General features: G+C 35.3%; 1 protein-coding gene across 1 annotated transcript in view; it reads left to right on the forward strand.

The window, feature by feature from the left end:
• TFEC (transcription factor EC) overlaps positions 1-19,426 on the forward strand; it is a 132,846-nt gene that overhangs the window by 76,481 nt on the left and 36,939 nt on the right. The window contains 1 exon segment of the mRNA XM_032483645.1: positions 8,747-8,998. Within this exon segment, the coding sequence (XP_032339536.1) occupies positions 8,747-8,998 (252 nt within the window).

Genomic DNA, 19,426 nt, shown 5'->3' on the forward strand with positions numbered 1-19,426 from the left:
TCTATAGGCTACTCACTCAGTAAACAAGAAGAGATACAAAATCCATTATCCGAAACCTTAGGGCTAGATGTGTTTCAATGTATCAATATTTTAAATTTTGAAAAATAATATGGCATATATACTATTTATTCCTTGGCGCCCTCCAGAAGAGTCCAAGACAGCATCCTCTAATCAAACACATTGATATATCTATAGTAGTGCATTTGGAGATTTACTGCAAGTAGGATAAAGAAAGGCTATAAATAGCCTTACTTTGTTTTAGATCAGATATTGCCACAAAATGGGTTTGTGCCAAACCTTAAAAAAAAGAAAAAAACTTCTTATTTTCAGAGCTTTTTGGATTTTGGAACTGCAGTTAAGAGGTGAATGATTGATAATACGAGAATTAAAATGCAATTTTATTGGGAAGATAAGGCTGTATCTACATTAAAGTGTTGAATGCATCATTTTGGAAGTAGGGCAAACCAATAATTATTTGAGGATTTACCTGACAATGTAAAACACACAAACTTCAAATAAGCATTTTGCAAAATGTGTGAAAAAAATCAGTAGAACCTAGGGGAAAATAAAGTTTAGAATCAGAATGGTTTTCCCTACCTGTAATTAAAACTTGAGAGTCCACCATGTTTGGTACGAGGCCTTGTCATCTTCTAATTTTGTATAATCTCCAGTGATCATGTCATCAGTAATCTCCTAAGTATAGATGTTACATAAATTTTATCCACAGTTCGTATCGCACTTCTGAATTCCAGACCCATATATCCAACTATCTGCTTCACATACCTTATTGAACACTTTCAAAACATCACAAACTCAGTATGTTTAAAATCAAATTTATGATTCTCAGTCACCCTCAACAAACCCCAAAAAACTCAGTCTTCTCTGTGAACGGCATCACTGTTCATTCAGTCATTTAAGCCAGTTAACTCAGGTGCCATTTCTTAATCCATTTTTAAACATCCTTTGAATCCATCTACTTGTTTCCATGTGACTATGCAACCCTTATTATCACACAACCCTAGTTCAAACACTTCCTTATTCTCTCCTGGATTCTCTCATTTTACCCCTATAAAATTCATCTGACTGAGCTTCTATTGCCCCCTTTTTTATGATAAAGAAAATAAGGCATCTTTATATTTCTAAAGGATTGCATTAATTAACCCTACTAGCCTCTCCAGCCCCACACCACATGATAATCTCTGCTCTAGTCCTATCATCTCCTTTCAGTGCATTTTTCTTATCTTGTTTCTTGCCACCAGGGTCTTCACACATGCTGCTTCATCTCCCTGGAATGCTTTTTTTATACTCTTCCTCTAGTCAGTTCTTACTTATCCTCCAGATTCAGCCCTATTATTCCTTCCTTGGGGAAGCCTGTCCCCAGCTTCTGTCTAGATAATCTTTTTATACATGCTCATACTCATGTGTCTATCTCCTTCCCAGCACTTAACAGCACTTGAAAATTTACAGTCATTTGTATGACTATTAGATTAAAATCTGTTTCTTCCACCTGTCCATAAGCTGCATGAGGAGGGGGACCATGTTTCACTTTGCTTACTATTGCTACCCATGCTAATGGTTAGTATATTTAGGCAAACACTTGTCTATTAAGTGAATGAATCTGTGAAACTAGTAGCAGAAACTGTCATTTGAATGACTTGTTTCCATTTTATCTAGGTCTTTCTGCTTGATTTTGTGACACCTTTTTCTTTCATAGGGTTTATCACATTGTGTTATAATTATATGTTTAATTATCTGTCTCTCCTAGTAGACTGTGAACTCTTTGAAGACTGGGTTATGTCTGTTTTGTTCCTAATTGTATCCCCAGAGCTTATCACAGTAGCATAAAACCTGATGTGTTGTAGGCACTTAAAAATATTTGTAGAATTAATGAATCCTAAGCCTGTGAATGCAATGTCAAACATATTTTATGGTATTATGGTTTAGGTTATCTGTATTTTTCATATTAACTTATTTTGGTTATTTATGATGTTGCCAGTTGACTTTAGTGTGTGCATGGCTGTTCTATCATTTTGAAGTCAACAGGAAGTGGTCAGTCTCTGATGTGATTCTTAATTGATATTTATGACTCAAAAATTCTAAATACACATATTCTTAAAAAACATATCAGACTAAACAAACCACAGTTATTACTGGTATTTGTTATAATTCTTTTAAAGGTATAATATGATAATTTTCCTGAGATATGAACATAAAACAAATCAATGCAAGTATAGATGGGACTAGATGGAGTTGTAAAGGAAGCTTTGTCTTTACAGTAAAAATATGAGTGCCATGTAGTGCAACCGTTTTTACTGCTAGAACACTATTGAATTAAGAAGACTCTGCTTAGTAATATTCATGCCTCTTTAAAGTCTCTTAAGTGGAGTCTCTTCTAAAGACACACCATTAGAATTATCCAAATTCAAATGATGGGGACTGGAGGAATATATTACAATCACATTTTATATTATTATCCGTTAAATAATATTCAGCTGAAATATGCTGACAGTTATTCAGAAATCTATGTAAAACTTTTGATGAACCCGGCCTTACTTTGTTCAGTAGTTATATCTCAATCAGACAAGCTCGACTGTATAATTTTAGGTTTAGTCAAGATGAGATTTATGGGTATATCATATCCAAAGACTGCTGTGAAGAAAGTAAGATTTGAAGAAATGAGTTATTAATCTTTGCTACAGAACATTAACAAATGTCATTTGGCTTTTGTGAGTAGGTATCTAGGAGGTAGTAGATTCATAAGCCCCCCAAAATAGGTTTCTTCTTACACACCTCTAATACTAGGAACATAATTAATAGTTACCTATTACTCACTTGTGAAGTCCAAGCTTTTACTTCATTCATTAAATTCAAGTTTAGTGCAAAATTAACAAAATTAAATAAGAACTATCGTGTTGTAGTGAATGGTATTGTCTGTCTTGCTTTTCAGTGGGGTTGTGTGTATATACATGCTTGAGTATGTGTATGTGTTTGTGTGTGTGTTGGTGATAGTGAATGTGTTTTATTTACTATCACTGGATAGTATATAAATATAGAATAAATAAATTTCTTGCTCAATACATTTCTGTTTCTGTTCTTGCAGATAGTCTAAACACGCTTATTAGGTAGGTGCCCATGTTTGCCTGATTAATTTGTCTGGCAAGTCAAATTAATGGTCTGAAAAAGTCTTGTTATTGAGATAATTGCTAGTGTGATGTTTGCCATCACTTTTTAGTTCTGAATTTCAAAAGGCCAGTACCCAGAAGGTGTTTCGTCTCCTCCCAGGTTCTGTGCCCTCAGTTTAGTTAAGTGGTCTCCAGGTGGATGGTGACACATGGGTCACAGACCAGCTTTCTGGAGAGGAATGACTTTCCCCTGGGACTGGCTTTAACAAAGAGCAAACTCTCATTAAATGTTTGCTGAGTGGATGTTGAATTAGCTGAGGGCTTTTACCATTATCTTGTAGTTTCTCTATAAAAAGAACATTTTAAAGAAGCTATCACACATATATATCTGCATAAATATGAATTATGTCTAAAAGTGTTTATATGACATGTAGCAATATCTAAGAAGATATGATACAAGTAGACATTATTGTAGATAGAGTATCATGGGGCAGATGAAGTCCTTCAAAGATTTTTTTTGTATAACTACCCACTCATTTGTTTCTAAAATTTCCTTGTACAATGCACTCTCTGTGTTATTATCCACCGCATAGGATCTGACACCCACATGAGAACTAAGTCAGAAGGCTACAGTGAGGAACAATGAAGTGTAAATTAGGGGAATGAACTCATGCATCCAGGTACCTAATTTTAAAACCACTGTGTGAAAATAAGGATGCCTCCTTGTGGGGTTACAGAGAGCCCTTCTAGCCAGCACTGCTTGCCTGGCCCATATCACTCAGTAGTTCTTCTACCTACCAGAAGATTTTAAATCCAATGCAGATTGGGCCACATAACATTTTGTTAGTCTTAACTAGTTTCTAACTAAATATTTGAAGATTTATGGAGTTAAAACCTCCCAATACTGATCTAAAGTCCAGGATTAAAAAAAAAAAACTTCAGATATCAGATACTCTAAATTATCTTCTGTTGTGTCAATTTCTGTTGTCAGAGAATGAGAGCTGACATTTTTCTATGGCATTAGACTGCTTTCTCATGGATTTCCATCAATTCTGTCAGTAGGATTCCTGCGCCTATTCTGGTCTGAAAACATGAGTAGAAAAAAACCATCCACAGATACATACATTTTGTGTTTGTGATTGTGGTCCCCCAGTGATGATGTTTTACAACCAGGAGAATCCTTCTTTTCCTTCTCGACCAGTTCCTTCCCTTTAGTTTGTTGTACTTGCAGGAATTTGTGTATTTCTAATTTAAAAAATACTTCAATTGACTCATTAAACACATTGCCCTTGTCCTGGTTCTCTTATTAATGGATCTAAACACTTTTTATAGCTCACCAATCTATGTATTTCTACTTTTTAAAGAGACCCACACCCCTTTATTAGAATATGGAAACTTTACATTTGAAGCATATTTTTAAAAAATTAATTGGACCTTTTAAGCGAAGTTTTTCATTTTCGTAAGTGCAAATAATGGACCTTTAAAAAAATCATAATTTCTATTGAATGCCTAGTTTGACATAATTGATATTGGGTTAATGATCTAACCAGATGATCCTCTGGGTTAGTGCATTCAAATATGGAGTCTGCAGTATAAACTGGTTTGGAGAACACTGCCTCCTCTAAGTGCTGTCCAGGTTACCTAAGGGTCAAGTTAGATTAGTACAAAGTTATATGTTTGGGCTTTCACCTGAGCTGATTCATATTATGCTTTGGGCCTTTGATCAAGAATAAACATGGTGGATGTTATGGTGCACAGCCAACATAAGCCCCTTCAAGACTGAACTGTTCTTGCCTCCACCTGATCCTGTTTTCCGCACTCCACTGCAGCTCAGGTTTTGAGAGCACTCCCCAAGAAACCTCCGACAAGCCAGTCTCAGTTTATCTTTCCTGAATAACTCAATTTAGGACAATAAATATATATATATATATATATATATATTTTTAATATGGGCATACAAATAATTTCACTGCATATTTTGCAAAAGTTACTATTGGAATTTATCATTCATGTCTTCCCCAAAAATCTAGTTTATAAATTCTTAGATATTATTCTTAAAAATATTTGTCTTTCCTCAGAACTGATATGATTTAATTATTTATTAAGAAATGTGTATTAGTTTGAACTATATGGAATAGACATTTTGTAGATCAAAAATGATCAAATATTTTCAATTTCATAAGGTTCTAATAAGTTTTTAAATTTTTTTTCTTTGGCTGCCAAGATGCTTGTGGGTAAATTTTGTACTCAACTGCAATATTACATATTATCTTCAGCCTACATTTTCTGGTGTAAATACTTACACCATTACACCAGAAATACCACATTTACACATCGTGTTTGTTTATAATGTTTTGGAAAATAGAGAGACTATAAGTAAATAAATTATTTTAAATGAAATAAAACAGATTTCTGTGCCGTAGACAAAACGTTGAACTTAAACTGGTCCATAATTTTAGTTTGCAATAACAGCATGCCAGAGAGATAATGTTGAGACATAATTCAGAGTTCAGAGATATGATTTGTTGTTTTCAATAGCAAAATTTTCCTATGTCTGGGTGGTTTTAATCTCTTTGACAGTCCACATATAACAATCTACAGCTGCTCTAGTCTTCAAGGTGATGACTTAATACATTCTGATTATGGTTTACCTATTCCTCTGGTGGATTCCCAAACTCTGATCACCATAGTTATTCACACACTGTACTTGAGTCATTCGTTCATTGAATACATGTGAACATGTATTTTAAGTGCCTGCTGGGTCATATAGGAAATATGGCAGTCCAGCAGCCAGCAAGAGAAATGCAGTGCTTGCCTTTGGAGATCTCTTGTTTTTCTTTTCTTTCTAAACTGTGACTAGACGGCAAATTCTTTGAAGGTACACCCTATGGTTATCTCCCTTCTACCTTCAGTGTACCACTCAGTGAGCACACACTTGTCACTCAAAAATATTTCTTAAGTAAGTGAATAAATGAGCAATGACAACCTATACTTTTGTTTACTTCATCTCACCAAATACTGAGACTTTTAGTAAAACAAATCCAATCAATGGTTTTATGGTTGTCTTCAGTTCCCAGGCATTAAAAGTATTTTAAAATTGGTTGCACATGGTTTAACTGATGTTTTACACTTAGCTGTCTCATTGATATCAGCCCATTGGAAAAGACAGAGGTTTTCTTGGGAGTAGCTTAATTACATTCTATTGAATCTTCCCCTCCACTACTGAGCTTTCAGACTATTATGCTTAGTTTATAGATGTTACATAGGTAGGGTCCAAGACAGTCTTCACTTTTGCTTGGTAGACCATCATAATTCCCTATAAATAACCAATAATTTAGGCAGAATTAGAATTTCATATTTTATTGTGACGTTGTATAGAGTGGTCTAATTAGATGACAGTCTTGCTTTGAGAAAAATATTAGTGTGAGTTCCTTTTCATGGATTAATATTTGTGACTGCCAACCTCTTGTCTTCTTTCACTCTGATCCTTTGCATTTGAGATTTCCTTCCCTCTGTCCCCTGTATAGGACTATCTCCTTCCAATACCAGACTTACAATTATTTTCTCTTAAATTAGTTTTTAGAAACCATTGCCTCTCGTGGCATTTTTAATTCATTGTATACATTACTGAGCTTTTGCTTTGTATTCCAGTCATTTCAGTCAGGAGCCAATATTGTGTAGTGTTTAGGAAGCCAGATCCTGTATTCTAGCTCCATCCCTTGCTAGTGGATAACAGCCACTAGCTGCTACAGTGATAGTGGTAACAGCCACACCATTTGACCTCTTAGTCTCAATGGCTTAAATTATATGGTGCGGTGGGGTTACTTTTGATATCTGTCTTTTAAGGTTGTAACAAGGATTAAATGAAATAATGTATGTAAAATGCTTTAGCATAGTGCCTGGTATCTGTTACATATTGTTACTGTTATCATTATCAGTTGTTTTTGCTGTCTTTGATATTAATGTTGCCCAAGTAGACTGTAAATTTCAAGAGCCTTAAGATCACACCTAAAATTTCCCTTGTACTCTTGATGTAACACAAAATGCAATATATACTCTAGCAAAAGCTTTTGGAGTCAATAGATGTAAAGGGAGAAATGAATTTGTTAATGAATGTTGTAAATTCTGATTCAACATACTTTTCTTAGACTAATAAACAATATTCCTTAGCATTCAGTTACACTGTGTGAAAGTAGTTCAGATTTGTGAATCTGAAAATGCTATTTATAATGTACATTTTGTAAATGTACACAGATTAAGAAGGATTAACTTAAAACTGTAGGATAAGCTAAATAGCTACCCTAAAAAAATTACCACTGGCATTTTAATGAAATGTTATTTTACAACTTTAAAGCTCATAGCAATATAATTAGTAATATGTGTAATCTTTATTACCAATCTTAATCTTTTTTACATGACTGAAAAATTATTTTATGGTAGTACAATTAAAACAATGCTAAAAATGTCAGCATAACAGAATTAAACTAAAGTAACTACTACAATATTGTACCCCAAACCAGCTAATTTAAATGCAAAATACTTTGTAAAGGCTATTTATCTGGGCTAATGCATGTTAAGGGATTCAAGGAGTAGTTTGTGTTACAGAAATAAAAAGAAAAATAAGCACTGTACAGCAATCTTTACTATTGTTTAACATGAGGGAAATATTAAATAGGTTTATATATAGGTCACTTGAGGAAAATGTATTAGAAGCCACATCACAGCATAGTAAATATAAAGGGGACTGGCAGGCAATACTATTTTCAGAGGCTTTTAAAGGGGAAGCTTGAAATACTTAAAACTGTCCTTATACAAATAATGGTATATCATTAACTATGATAGCTAGACTGAAGACGCCCAGAATTTTAAGTCTGTATTTTGAAAAAGGGATTTCAAAATACTGGTAAATTGCTTAGGTGGCTCATGACACTGTTTAGGATTTTTCTCTGAATTTTTCTTTCTTTCAATTCATAATGACTCTAACAAAGTATTGTTATTATTAAGTGAGAAGATGGAAGTGTTTAAAATAAAGATTTTTAAAAAATTAATCTCAGTATAGAAACTTCGGAAAATATAGAAAACTGAAAAAAAAATCACCTAGATTTTCACTACCCATAAAGTATCAAACAATATTTAGTATATGTGTTTCTGGTCTCTGCTCTTTAATGGATAATTTTTTTTAGTTTTAGTAAAAAATAGTTGTGATTATATCCAATGAAATATTTATGTGTAGTATAAAGAAACCCAGGAAATATATATTATATAAAGATCACTAGTAATAGTGAATCAGCTGTGTTTTCTTCTTATTATTTTAGCCATTCTTTCTCAGACCCTCAAAAAGTTTTGCTACTTATATGCTTACTTCAAATTTTTTTCAGTTGCATGTTACTTGAAGGGCTGTTCTTTAGGACTCTGTTAGCATTTAAAGTATTTTAATAAAGATTAAATTACTTCTTAAAAACTGTAATCCATTAATATCTTATGTAAATTATGACAGAAGCATAGACCATAAATTTGAAAAAACTGCATGTTATAGTGTTTATTGTCATAATCCAGTTGTTGAAAGTGGAATTCATTTACGAGCTGTTGCTACACATTGCAATTGTTTGGTTTCTATTTTGTAGGTCCCAGCACACCTGGAAAGTCCTGCAAGGACTCAGCTACAGAAAGTTCAGAGACAGCAAGTAAAACCCTTCATGACCCTTGACCATCAGATAGTCAATCAGACTCTTAAACGGTCACAGCCTCCAACACCAAGCAGTACATTTATGGTACAGCATGGACACCCGTCTCCTGAGAGTGATGCTGGCCTCACTGGAAATCCACTCACCAAGTTGCTAACTGTTGGGAAAGAAGATGACAATGTGGAATGGCATGTATGTCATAAATCTCTACATACATATTTACTTAAACTTTTCAATAATGGATATATAAAGAATTTTCCAAAAAGAAAGAATGCAGAACTAGGTTCTCTATTCACTCTGAAAAGCATAAAAATATATGTAGGATGAAAATCATCTGTACAGTAAATTTAGAACTCACCCAATACAATTTATCTTACAACTGCTTTCTTCCAAAGTTCATTTCCTTGTACAGAAGATTGATTTCTAAAGGAAAAAACAAATCCTAAAGGATATGCATAAGCCACTGAATTCTAGGCAAAACCTAGAAAATGATCTTATTTCTTATGAAATATGTTTTCTAAAAAATGAGAAAGAGTAAGTAACATATATCATTCTTCTCAATTTCTTAGTAAATATTTTTTTCTTTAGGCACACAGCTTACCTTTTATTTTATAATAAGTTTATACATTATAAGAGAAATTTACCTGATCTTAGTGGTCCTCTAAGTGGTGTCAGTCAAATGGAGTTGCATGGCTGGGAAAGGTTGAAAACGTAAATAGATGTAGTGGTCTAGGGGCAACGTGCACACTGGCTGCAGACAAAAGTTTTCAATTTTTTTAACCATTGTTCTTTAAACTGTGTATTTAAAAGTCTCTTCAATCATTGATGTCTACTTAATCATAATTTTATTCCATATATTATAGTTTTAATGTGTGTTCTCTTTGAATTTGGCTTATCATGTACACATTTTCACATACTACTATCATTCCCAGTCTTGCTATCTTTAGTAGCTAATATGTATCCTATATTGTTGCAATTTCCTAATATTTTTTGATTGTTGCTGGAGTCCTCTTCACAAAGCAGAAAGTGTTCAGTCTTTAGAGTCAGATGGCATAAAGTTAGAATCACCACTTACTTGTGTGATCTCAGTCCTTCACTTCTCTCACCAACATTTCTACAGCTTGAAGAGTTTTTCTGATGCTTACATTTTCTGACTGGGGTGGTGGTGGGGAACTCACTGTGATTCTTTATTTTTATAACATTTTTTGGATGTATATATATATTTGTTTTTTAATTGAAGTATAGTCAGTTTACAATGTTGTATCAACTTCTGGTGGGCAGCATCGTTTCCATGACATATGAACATACATATATTCGTTTTCATATTCTTTTTTACCCTAAGTTACTATATAGTTCCCTGTGCTATACAGTATAAACTTGTTGTTTATCTATTTTATACATATTAGTTAGTATCGTCAAATCTCGAACTCCCAATTTATCCCTTCCTACCCCGTTCCCACTGGTAACCATAAGTTTGTTTTCAATGTCTGTGAGCCTTTTTCTGTTTTGTAGATGAGTTCATTGGTTTCTTCTTCTTCTTTTTTTTTTTCCCCTTTTTTTAGATTCTACATGAGTGATATCATATGGTATTTTTCTTTCTCTTTCTGGCTTACTTCACGTAGGATGATGATCTCCAAGTCCATCCATGTTGCAGTAAATGGGATTATTTATTCTTTTTCATGGCTAAGTAGTATTCCATTGTATAAATATACCACAACTTTTTTATCCAGTCATCTATAGATAGACATTTAGTTTGCTTCCATATATTGGCAATTGTATATAGTGCTGCTATTAACATTGGGGTGCATGTATCTTTTTGAATTAGAATTCCCTCCATATATGTGCCCAAGATTGGGATTGCTGGATCATATGGTAAGTCGATTTCTAGTTCTTTGAGGATTCTCCATACTGTTTTCTACATTGGCTGCACCAAATTACATTCCCAACAACAGTGTAGGAGGGTTCCCTTTTCTCCACAACCTCTCCTGCATTCATCATTTGTGGATTTTTTTAACGACGGCTGTTCTGACTGGTGTGAGGTTATACCTCACTGTAGTTCTGATTTGCATTTCTATGATAATTAGCGATATTGAGCATCTTTTCTTGTGCCTATTGACCATTTGTATGTCTTCACTGGAGAATTGCTTTTTTAGGTCTTCTACCCATTTTTGGATTGGATTTTTTTTTATTATTAAGTTATATGAGCTGTTTCTATATTCTAGAAAATAAACTTTTGTCCCATTCATCCATACTGTGTCTTTTGACTAGAGAATTTAATTCATTTACATTTAAAGTAATCATTGATAGATAAGGATTTACTACAATAAAATATTATTAGTTGTTTTCTGGTAATTTTGTAGATCCATCATTTCTTGTTTCTTATCCTGCTACCTTTTTTGTGTGTTTTGCCTTTTGGTATCAGCATGCTTTGAGTTCTTTATCAAGCTGTGTTGTTGTTGTTGTTGTTGTTGTTGTTGTTTTTGTTTGCATAATTACTAGTAAGATTTTCCTTTGTGGTTGCCATAAGATGTACATAAAATAACATAAACTTATAAACCCTATTTTAAACTGATAATAACTCTAGTAGAATTTGTATTCTTTGCACTTTTTCTCCCTCTCTCATTTTAGGTTATTTCTGTTACAACTTATTTTTTTTATATTGGGTTACAAATAATAGATTATGGTTATTTTTGTTGCTTTTTTTAACTTTTTAACCAGAGTTGTGAGTCATGGAACTACCACTATATCACAGAATTAACTGTGACTATATATATATATATATTTTTCATTGTCAGTGAGAGTTATGATACTGTTTTGTGTTTTTATTATGTTAATTAGCATTCTTTTACTTCCATTTAAGGAACTCCCTTTAGCATTTCTTGTAAAACAGGTCTAGTGGTAATGAACTCCTCAACTTTTGTTTGTTCAGGAAAGTCTTTATCCCTCCTTCATTTTTGAAGGACAGATTCACTAGTGGAATTCTTGGTTGACAGTTATTTTCTTTCAATAGTTTAAATATGTCATCCCATTGTCTCCTGACCTGAAAAATTCTGTTAAAAAATCCAGTGATAGTCTTGGGGGTTCCCTTGTATGTAACTTCTCACTTTTCTCTTGCTGCTCTTAACATTCTTTCATTGTCTTTGACTTTTGGCAATTTAACCATACTGTCTCTTAGTGTAGCCCTATTCAGGTTCGAATTATTTAGGGTCTTTTGGGTTTTGTGGATCTGGATGTCCATTTCTTCATTTAGGTTCAGGAAGTTTTCACCCATTATTACTTTAAATGTATTTTGTGTCCTCCCCCCTTCTCCTTCTGAAATTCCTATAATGCAAATATTGTTTCTTTTCATTGTGTCCCATAATTTCCATAGGCTTTCTTCATGCTTTTTTCATTCCTTTTTGTTTTTGCTTCTTTGACAGGGTGATTCCTTATGTCCTAGTGTCTGGGTGGCTGATTCTTTTTTCTTGCAAGGTCAAATCTACTTTTGAAGCTTTCTACTGAATTCTTCAGTGCAGTTATTGTATTTTTCAACTCTAGGATTTCTGCCTTTTTTAAAAAAATGATTGCTATTTCCTTTTCTAACTTCTTGCTTTGTTCATATATTATTTTCTTAATTTTGTTAACTTTGTTTAGGCATCTGTCTGTGTTTTCTTCTAGTTTACTAAACTTCCTTAAGAGGATTATCCTGAAATCTTCGTCTGACTGTTCATAGATCTCCATTTCTTTAGGATCAGTTATTAGAGTTTTATTAGTTTCTTTTGGTGGTATCATATTTATCCGATTTTTTGTGATCTTTAAGCACTCATGTTGGTATCAGTGGATTTGAGTAATGTGGGCCCCAGACTTTACAGGTTTGCTTTGTTAGAGACAGTTCTTCACCAGTCTTCTCTTTTGGGGTTTCTGGGTGTGTCTGCCACCGATATCCTTAGGCAGGTGGGGCCTGCTATTATGATCTATTTTGGGGTGAGGCAACTGTTCAAACTCTGAGGATAGGGATGCTACCAGCTGAGAAGAGTTGAATATACTATTGGGTTTGTTTCCTACACAAGTGAGTTTGTAGAAGGGGCTCGATAGTTGCCTGAATTCTCTGATCAGGCTTACTAGGTGGTTGGGACTGGATATAGCACATGGAGCTATGAATAAGCTTCCATGTCCTGGCAGGGAAGCAGACCAGGGCCCAGGGCCTGTGCAGTTTACTGTTTGGGGGCCTGAATAAGGCCTAAGTATGCACTGAATTCCCTGGTCAGATGAGGCCACTTATTTTGCTCTGCAGTTGGGGGAATCATGGGCTGTGCTCTCTGTTCAAGTGCTGCTGTATGCAGCAGCTGTTAAATAGGCTATGCAGCTTCCCATATGCTCCAATTAGTTTCCTTCGTTAGATAGACTCAAGTCTGTATTCTATGATGAGCAAGGCTATGAATCAGATTCCCTACCCAGACACAGTGGGAAAAGCTGCTCTAAAACCAGTAAAGCACTTTGTTGTTTTAACTCAAGCTGATTCAAACCCAGGTTCCTTGGCTAAAAGGGCTACTGGGTTTGCTCTGCAAACTATCATTTCTGTCTGCCCTTTGCTCAGCTTGAGTGCTACTGGGTTGCACAGCTTTCAGGTATTTTTGCCAGCCCTTGTGATCAGATGGGGCGAGAAGACACTGTCTACAGTGGGTGGGGTTGTGTCTCAGCCCCTATGCATGGGAAGGAGGGAAATGGGCCCCTCCAGGTTATTCTCAGTTTTCCAAACAGTTTCACTGGTTGAGAAGAGCCAGGAGCTACTCTCAGCCTTGCTATGAATTAATCTTCCTGTCTGTCCACAGCATGGGAAGACCCCTTGCCTGGTACTACTTTCCTCTGAGGGCAATATGCTCTGCCTGCCTTCCTTTCTTTTGGCTTGAGTACCACTGGGCTGCGCAGTTTCCAGCAGTCGTCACTAGCTCTTCTAGTCAGATGGGGCTGGAAGGTTCTTTTCATTGCAAGTGGGGCTGTGACTCAGCACCTCATCTGGGTGTGGGCTGGGCTCCAGGCTGGTAAAACTTCTTTGTGGATCTAAATCTGGCAGATCTGTGCTCCTTCCCCCAAGATCACCTGGTCAGAGGGTGCCTCTGATTTGGTTCCACAGACAAGCGAAGTTACTGGTTGGGATTACAACTTGGGCACTGCAGATATGAATGCAGTCTGCCAAGATCTGTGTGCTGGTTGTTGCAAGTCCCTCCCTGCTTGTCTGTCTCAGTCAGATTCCCAGTGGGTGGGCCCCACAGATTCCCCTGCAGGTTCCCCCGTGGTGGGAGATCAAAAGTAGGGTCTCCTACAAAGCAACCCACAATGCTGAAGGAGATTGGTCGCCCCCCCTGTTTCTCTGTTCCCACTGAAGGAACCAGCAGCTCAGGGAAGACTTCTCTGCATAGTGTTGCACTGTCCTAGAGGAGGATCGGTGTGGTCAACATGTAGCCGCTTCTCTCACCTTCTGATGGAGTCTGTCTTAATCTCTGAGGGGCAGGGAGTATTTCAGCCTCACCCTCGTGCTCTAGGAATTGCTTAGTTTTGTCTTGTTCCTGAATAGATGTGAATTATTCTTCTCGTGAGAGGGAGTAAACTCAGGAATGACCTTGCTGCCATCTTGGTGACATCACTCTGATGCTTATATTTTAAAAATTCTTAACACAAGGGCGGAGTTGGGGCTCAGGAGATGGTGGCTGTTGCCATATTTTGGTGTTTCTTTCTCCTAACCTTGTCCTCCTGTGCCATCAGGAAACATTTCATTAATTCGAAGTGGACCTCAGAAATCATAGCTACCACAGAGTAAGTCTGTGAGAATATCCTTAGATTCAGGATTCAGGGCTTAGAATTAGGAGTAACCTGGTGATTAAGATCTCTAAGACAATCAAATGTAAAATCAAAGAAACATTTTATAGCATGGGTCTTTCCAGGAAAAATTCAAATTTGGACTCATGGCACACAGGACTCTTTCCACCCTTGGTACCTGACCCAGACTTATCATTATACCTCCACATGTTGCTTTGTTCTTCAGCCATATGGTTCACTAGTGATCCTCACAGTGACCAGGTTCTCCTTTCTTATATCCTTTCTTTACCAACTACTCCTTCAATCTCCATTTGTCTGGATAATTTGAACTGATTCTTCAAAATTCACTTCAGATTTCTTCTCTAAAATGCTTTCCCTGAGGATACTCTGTGTGGATTAGGTGCCTATTCTCTGCATTTTCATAGTAACACCTATATCATGTGAATAAAATTGATCTTATCCTAGCATTTTCACATGCTACATTTTCATTATTCCTTGTCTTGTTTTTCTCATCCTCTGTACTCTCTAGGAGCTCTAAGTTGAAAGAAAGAGGGAAAAAACAGTAAGCAAATAATCGTATTATTATGTAGAAAGGGCAGTGGTATACATAGGGGTGTAGATGTGCTGTTCTTTTCCAGAAGTATGTCAAGTAGACTTAGAAGAGAATGGCCAGTGGTATATTTAGCCAAGTAAGGTAGCATTAGCAAAGAACAGAGATGGGAAACAGATGAGGTGAGCAGAAAATGAGAGGCAGATGAGGATAAAAGGTGACACCAGAGAAGTAGGCAATAGGCAAATCTCAGAAAGGCTGGGACTCCTTGTTAAGTTAATTTCAAATCCTTGGAAGGCTTAAATGTGGGGGCTTGGGTAACATCGTTAGATTTGACTTTAATATCAGTCTGTCAACTATGTAGAAGAAAAAGCCTAGAAGGATGGTGGCGGGGGTGGGGGAAGTCAGAAGGCTATTTCTATAGTGCAGTGAGAGATCATGAGGCCCTATATTAGAACATGTTAGAGCTGACGTATCTGTGAGACCACCACGTGGAGATGCTGGTGACAGCTAGATATCCAAGTTTGCCTTAAGGAGGAATAATCTAGATTGGAGGAAGAGATTTAAGGATTGTCAGCCTGTGGGTGGTACTTAAAAACTTGGATGAGAAAGAGAGCTCCTGGAGAACATAAATACAGTGAGAAGGATAGTGAACCAAGGGTGGGCTTGAAGAGATCACCAACATTTAAGGGACACAAGATTGTAAAGTGAAAGATAACTAGGGTGGTGCCACTGAAGGAGTTGGTTTAAAGGAGGAAATGACCCACACACTCAAAGGTAGCAGCAGAGTCTAGTAAAATAAGGACTGATAAATATCTATTGAATTTGGCAGTCAAGCACTCGAAGAAAATAGCAACAAAAGGAATTTTGGTAGGATGGTGGGCAAGAACCATTCTACTTTGAATTTTAAGTTAACAAGAAGTGGAGAGATTGAACTCCTGGGGTGTTTGGGATGGTTGGGCAGAAAGATAATAGGGCAAAGGCATAGAGAGTCATAAAATGAAAACTCTTCAGTTGATCTGCCTCAGGGGGTCTAGATTGGATTTAAAAGGAAGAATGCATTTGATGAGCGAGATAATGGAATTTAAGATTTCGGAAATGAAGTGTTTAGAGGATAACAGGGCCTAGGCAATGGCCTAGAGAATAGGTGAAGAGAAGGCTAAGTTCAGATTTATGATTTTGAGAGTAAAATACTCAATTACAATCGTTGATTTATTTTTTTCTTAGATTTCTGTCACCTGTTGCTGTGGATATTTTTAGGTGCATATGCATTCATGGCACTTGGTATTCTTTTTTCCCTTTAACATTCTATCTTGAATTTTATATGGTTTAATATTAACATTGCTACTGTTGCTTTCCTTTTGGCCCTTATTTGTGGTACAACTTTTCATTTAATTTTCCACTTCCTCTATTTTATTTTAATGTGTCCCTTAAAGACACACTATTACAATACCTTTTAAAAATCCAATTTGAACAATAAATGAGTATGTTAACTCATTTATATTCATACAATTACTTTACCACTAGGATTTAGGAGTTATCTTTCTCATGTTTTTTAATTACGATGCTTTCTGTTTATTTACCATTTTTGTTTTAGCCTTCTTTGGACAGGTTAAGTTTCTCTCTCTCTTGTTACTCCTAATTTAAGACACATAGTTACATTTTTTCTGTAACTATATCATTGTTTAGCAATATCTATGTCATACCCGTAAGTAAAACTCTACCTGAGTACCTGGGTAAGATCTTATCTCCCTCTTGTTTTCATCTATCTTCCTAAATTGGTATTTTTAGAATATATATATTCTTATTATTTAAACTATAAATATTTTTACTGTTACTCATTCTTATATTTTGCATTGATTTCATAGTTTTACTTAATTCTGATTCGTATACTTCCTGAAAGAGTGTTTTCCAAAGGTCAAAAACTTCTGAGTTTTTATACCTAAGAAAAATTTTATTTCATGCACAAACTTAAAGGATATTTCATTGGTTGTAAGTGTCTAGGTTGAAAATTCTTCACCTTTAACACGTCAAATATTATCCTATTATCTTCTTGAACCCAGCATTCTTGAAAAGCTTGATTGTTGGTCTTTTGTAGACCTTCACTTTTAATCTCTCAAACCTTACAAATGCTTTCCTTTGTTCTCGAATCTCATACTTTCCATACCTGCTATCTCCATTTTTATTTTAGTCAAAAAACATTACGTTCTTTAAAAAAATTATATCTTTCTTTGTATTTCATCATCTTCATATATCACTTTGAAGAATGCTTAATGCTTATTCTGCTGATTCATAATTGTTTTGTCTATTCTGTTAATTCTGTTTCCTCTGATATAAAATGTTGTGTTTGTTATCTTTCTTAAAATAGCAACTGGATTCAAAGGTGATTAATTATGAAGACTCCTAGAAGCAGTGAAGCAAAGTTTTGGGTTAGATTTTAGATCTTAAAATCAATTTAGGATAATGAAAGAGACAGTGTCTCCAATTAATTAAGGGAAAAGATACTCATGGAGGAGTCATGGAGAAATGAGGGATAGAGGTGTTAAAGGCAAAAGCAGAGTCTCCAAGGAGGATGAACTTTCACATGTAGTAAACAAGGATTTTCTTCCAGAATAGGAGAAACCTGAGCATATTTATAGGCAAGAGGGAAAAATTAGAGATGCAAAAGACTGGGTCATTTATGATGTAAACTTCTAGAAAGAGAAAAGGACAAATAGCATGCATAATTTTACTGAAACTACCAGAATTACTCCAAAGTAAAGCATTTCTCATGAATTGTGTTTAGCAGCCTTCTTCCATCAGGCTTTCTTCGTATCTGTTCAGTACAAATTTGTTGTCCATTTAATGGTAGAATATGAATGAGAAAAATATCATGAAGTTAAAATTTGAGTTTGGTAACAATCAATAATATACATAAAAACTTTCAGACAGTAGACTAACCAAAAGAAACAAAACATATATATTTATTATCCCAGATCCTTTAAAGATCTCTCAATGTGCATGTAATAACATCAAAGTGCAGAACAGGGCCTAGGGCTGCACTCTGGAATATGGTAACCAATAGTCACATGTTGGTTTTTTTTTATATTTAATTTTAAATTAATTCAAATTCAAAGCAATCTTTAAAAATTGAATGAAATTTAAAATTCAGTACCTCAGTAATATTAGCCACATCTTGAGTGCTCATAGCCATATGCGTTTAGTTGCTACTGTATTGGAAGTGCAGGTATAAGACATTCTTTCTGTTGCAGAAATTTTAGTTGGATGCTACTAGTCTAGAGGATTCTTCTCTGTAAGTTCCTTGCCTACTATTTATCTTCATCTCAAAAACCTCTCTTGCTCTTGCTAACTCTTCCGTTCCCATTGGCCTCTCACTCTTTCTCAAACACTCTAAACTTGTTTCTACCTTGAGGTCTGTATTTTGTTTTGCTTTCTTTCAAAGGACTACCCTTTCTTCATGTTACTCATATCTCTGTTCAAATATCAGTAAATCCTTCCCTGACCATTTTTTATAGTAACACTCATTCTCATCAAGCTGTATCCCCCAACCTACTTTAATTTCTTGAGACCAATGTTTGTTATTAAGTTGTTTAATTGTCAGTTTCTTCAATAGTTTGGGCTCAATGAGGGCAGACTTTGTGCTCCAGTACTAAAACAAGGTCTTGCAATAAAAATTGCTCAATAAGTATTTATTAAATTATCATTTGAATAGTGTTCGGTTTTTTTGGCATATTGCCTTTGGGAGTATATCTTAGTAGAATTCTGTGAACAATTGATTCTCTAAGGTCCTCAGAAATCTTGCTTAGACAATAACATTAATAGAAACAAAATACTTTTGTGAATCTCCCAGAGTTTACTCCTGGTCGTTTCTGCATATGTCATGGGAAAATCAGAGTACTACAATTACGTAAATTCAACATCCCCACTATCTTTGCTCTTGTCATATTTTAAAATTTCACTAAAGAGAACATAATGGGTGAGAAGAGAGCTAGAGTTAGAGAGAAAGAGAGATCAAGAAGGGCATGATATTCACAAAATATAAGCTTTAAAATCTCCTCCAGCTGTAGTACAGACAGAAAGGAAAGCTGTTTTAGAAAGGAGTTGAGAAAGGTAGTAAATAGCTGATTTAAGTTAGGGCTATAGAGTCAGATGTCCAGAATTTCAATTCTACCTTTGTCACGTATTAGTTATATAATCTGTAACAAGTTATTGAACTTTTTCTTTCAGTTTCCTCCTCTGTACAGTGGAGATACTGATAGTATCCACTTTGTATG

Source organism: Camelus ferus, chromosome 7 (assembly GCF_009834535.1).
Source record: "Camelus ferus isolate YT-003-E chromosome 7, BCGSAC_Cfer_1.0, whole genome shotgun sequence".
NCBI classification, from domain to species: domain Eukaryota; kingdom Metazoa; phylum Chordata; class Mammalia; order Artiodactyla; family Camelidae; genus Camelus; species Camelus ferus.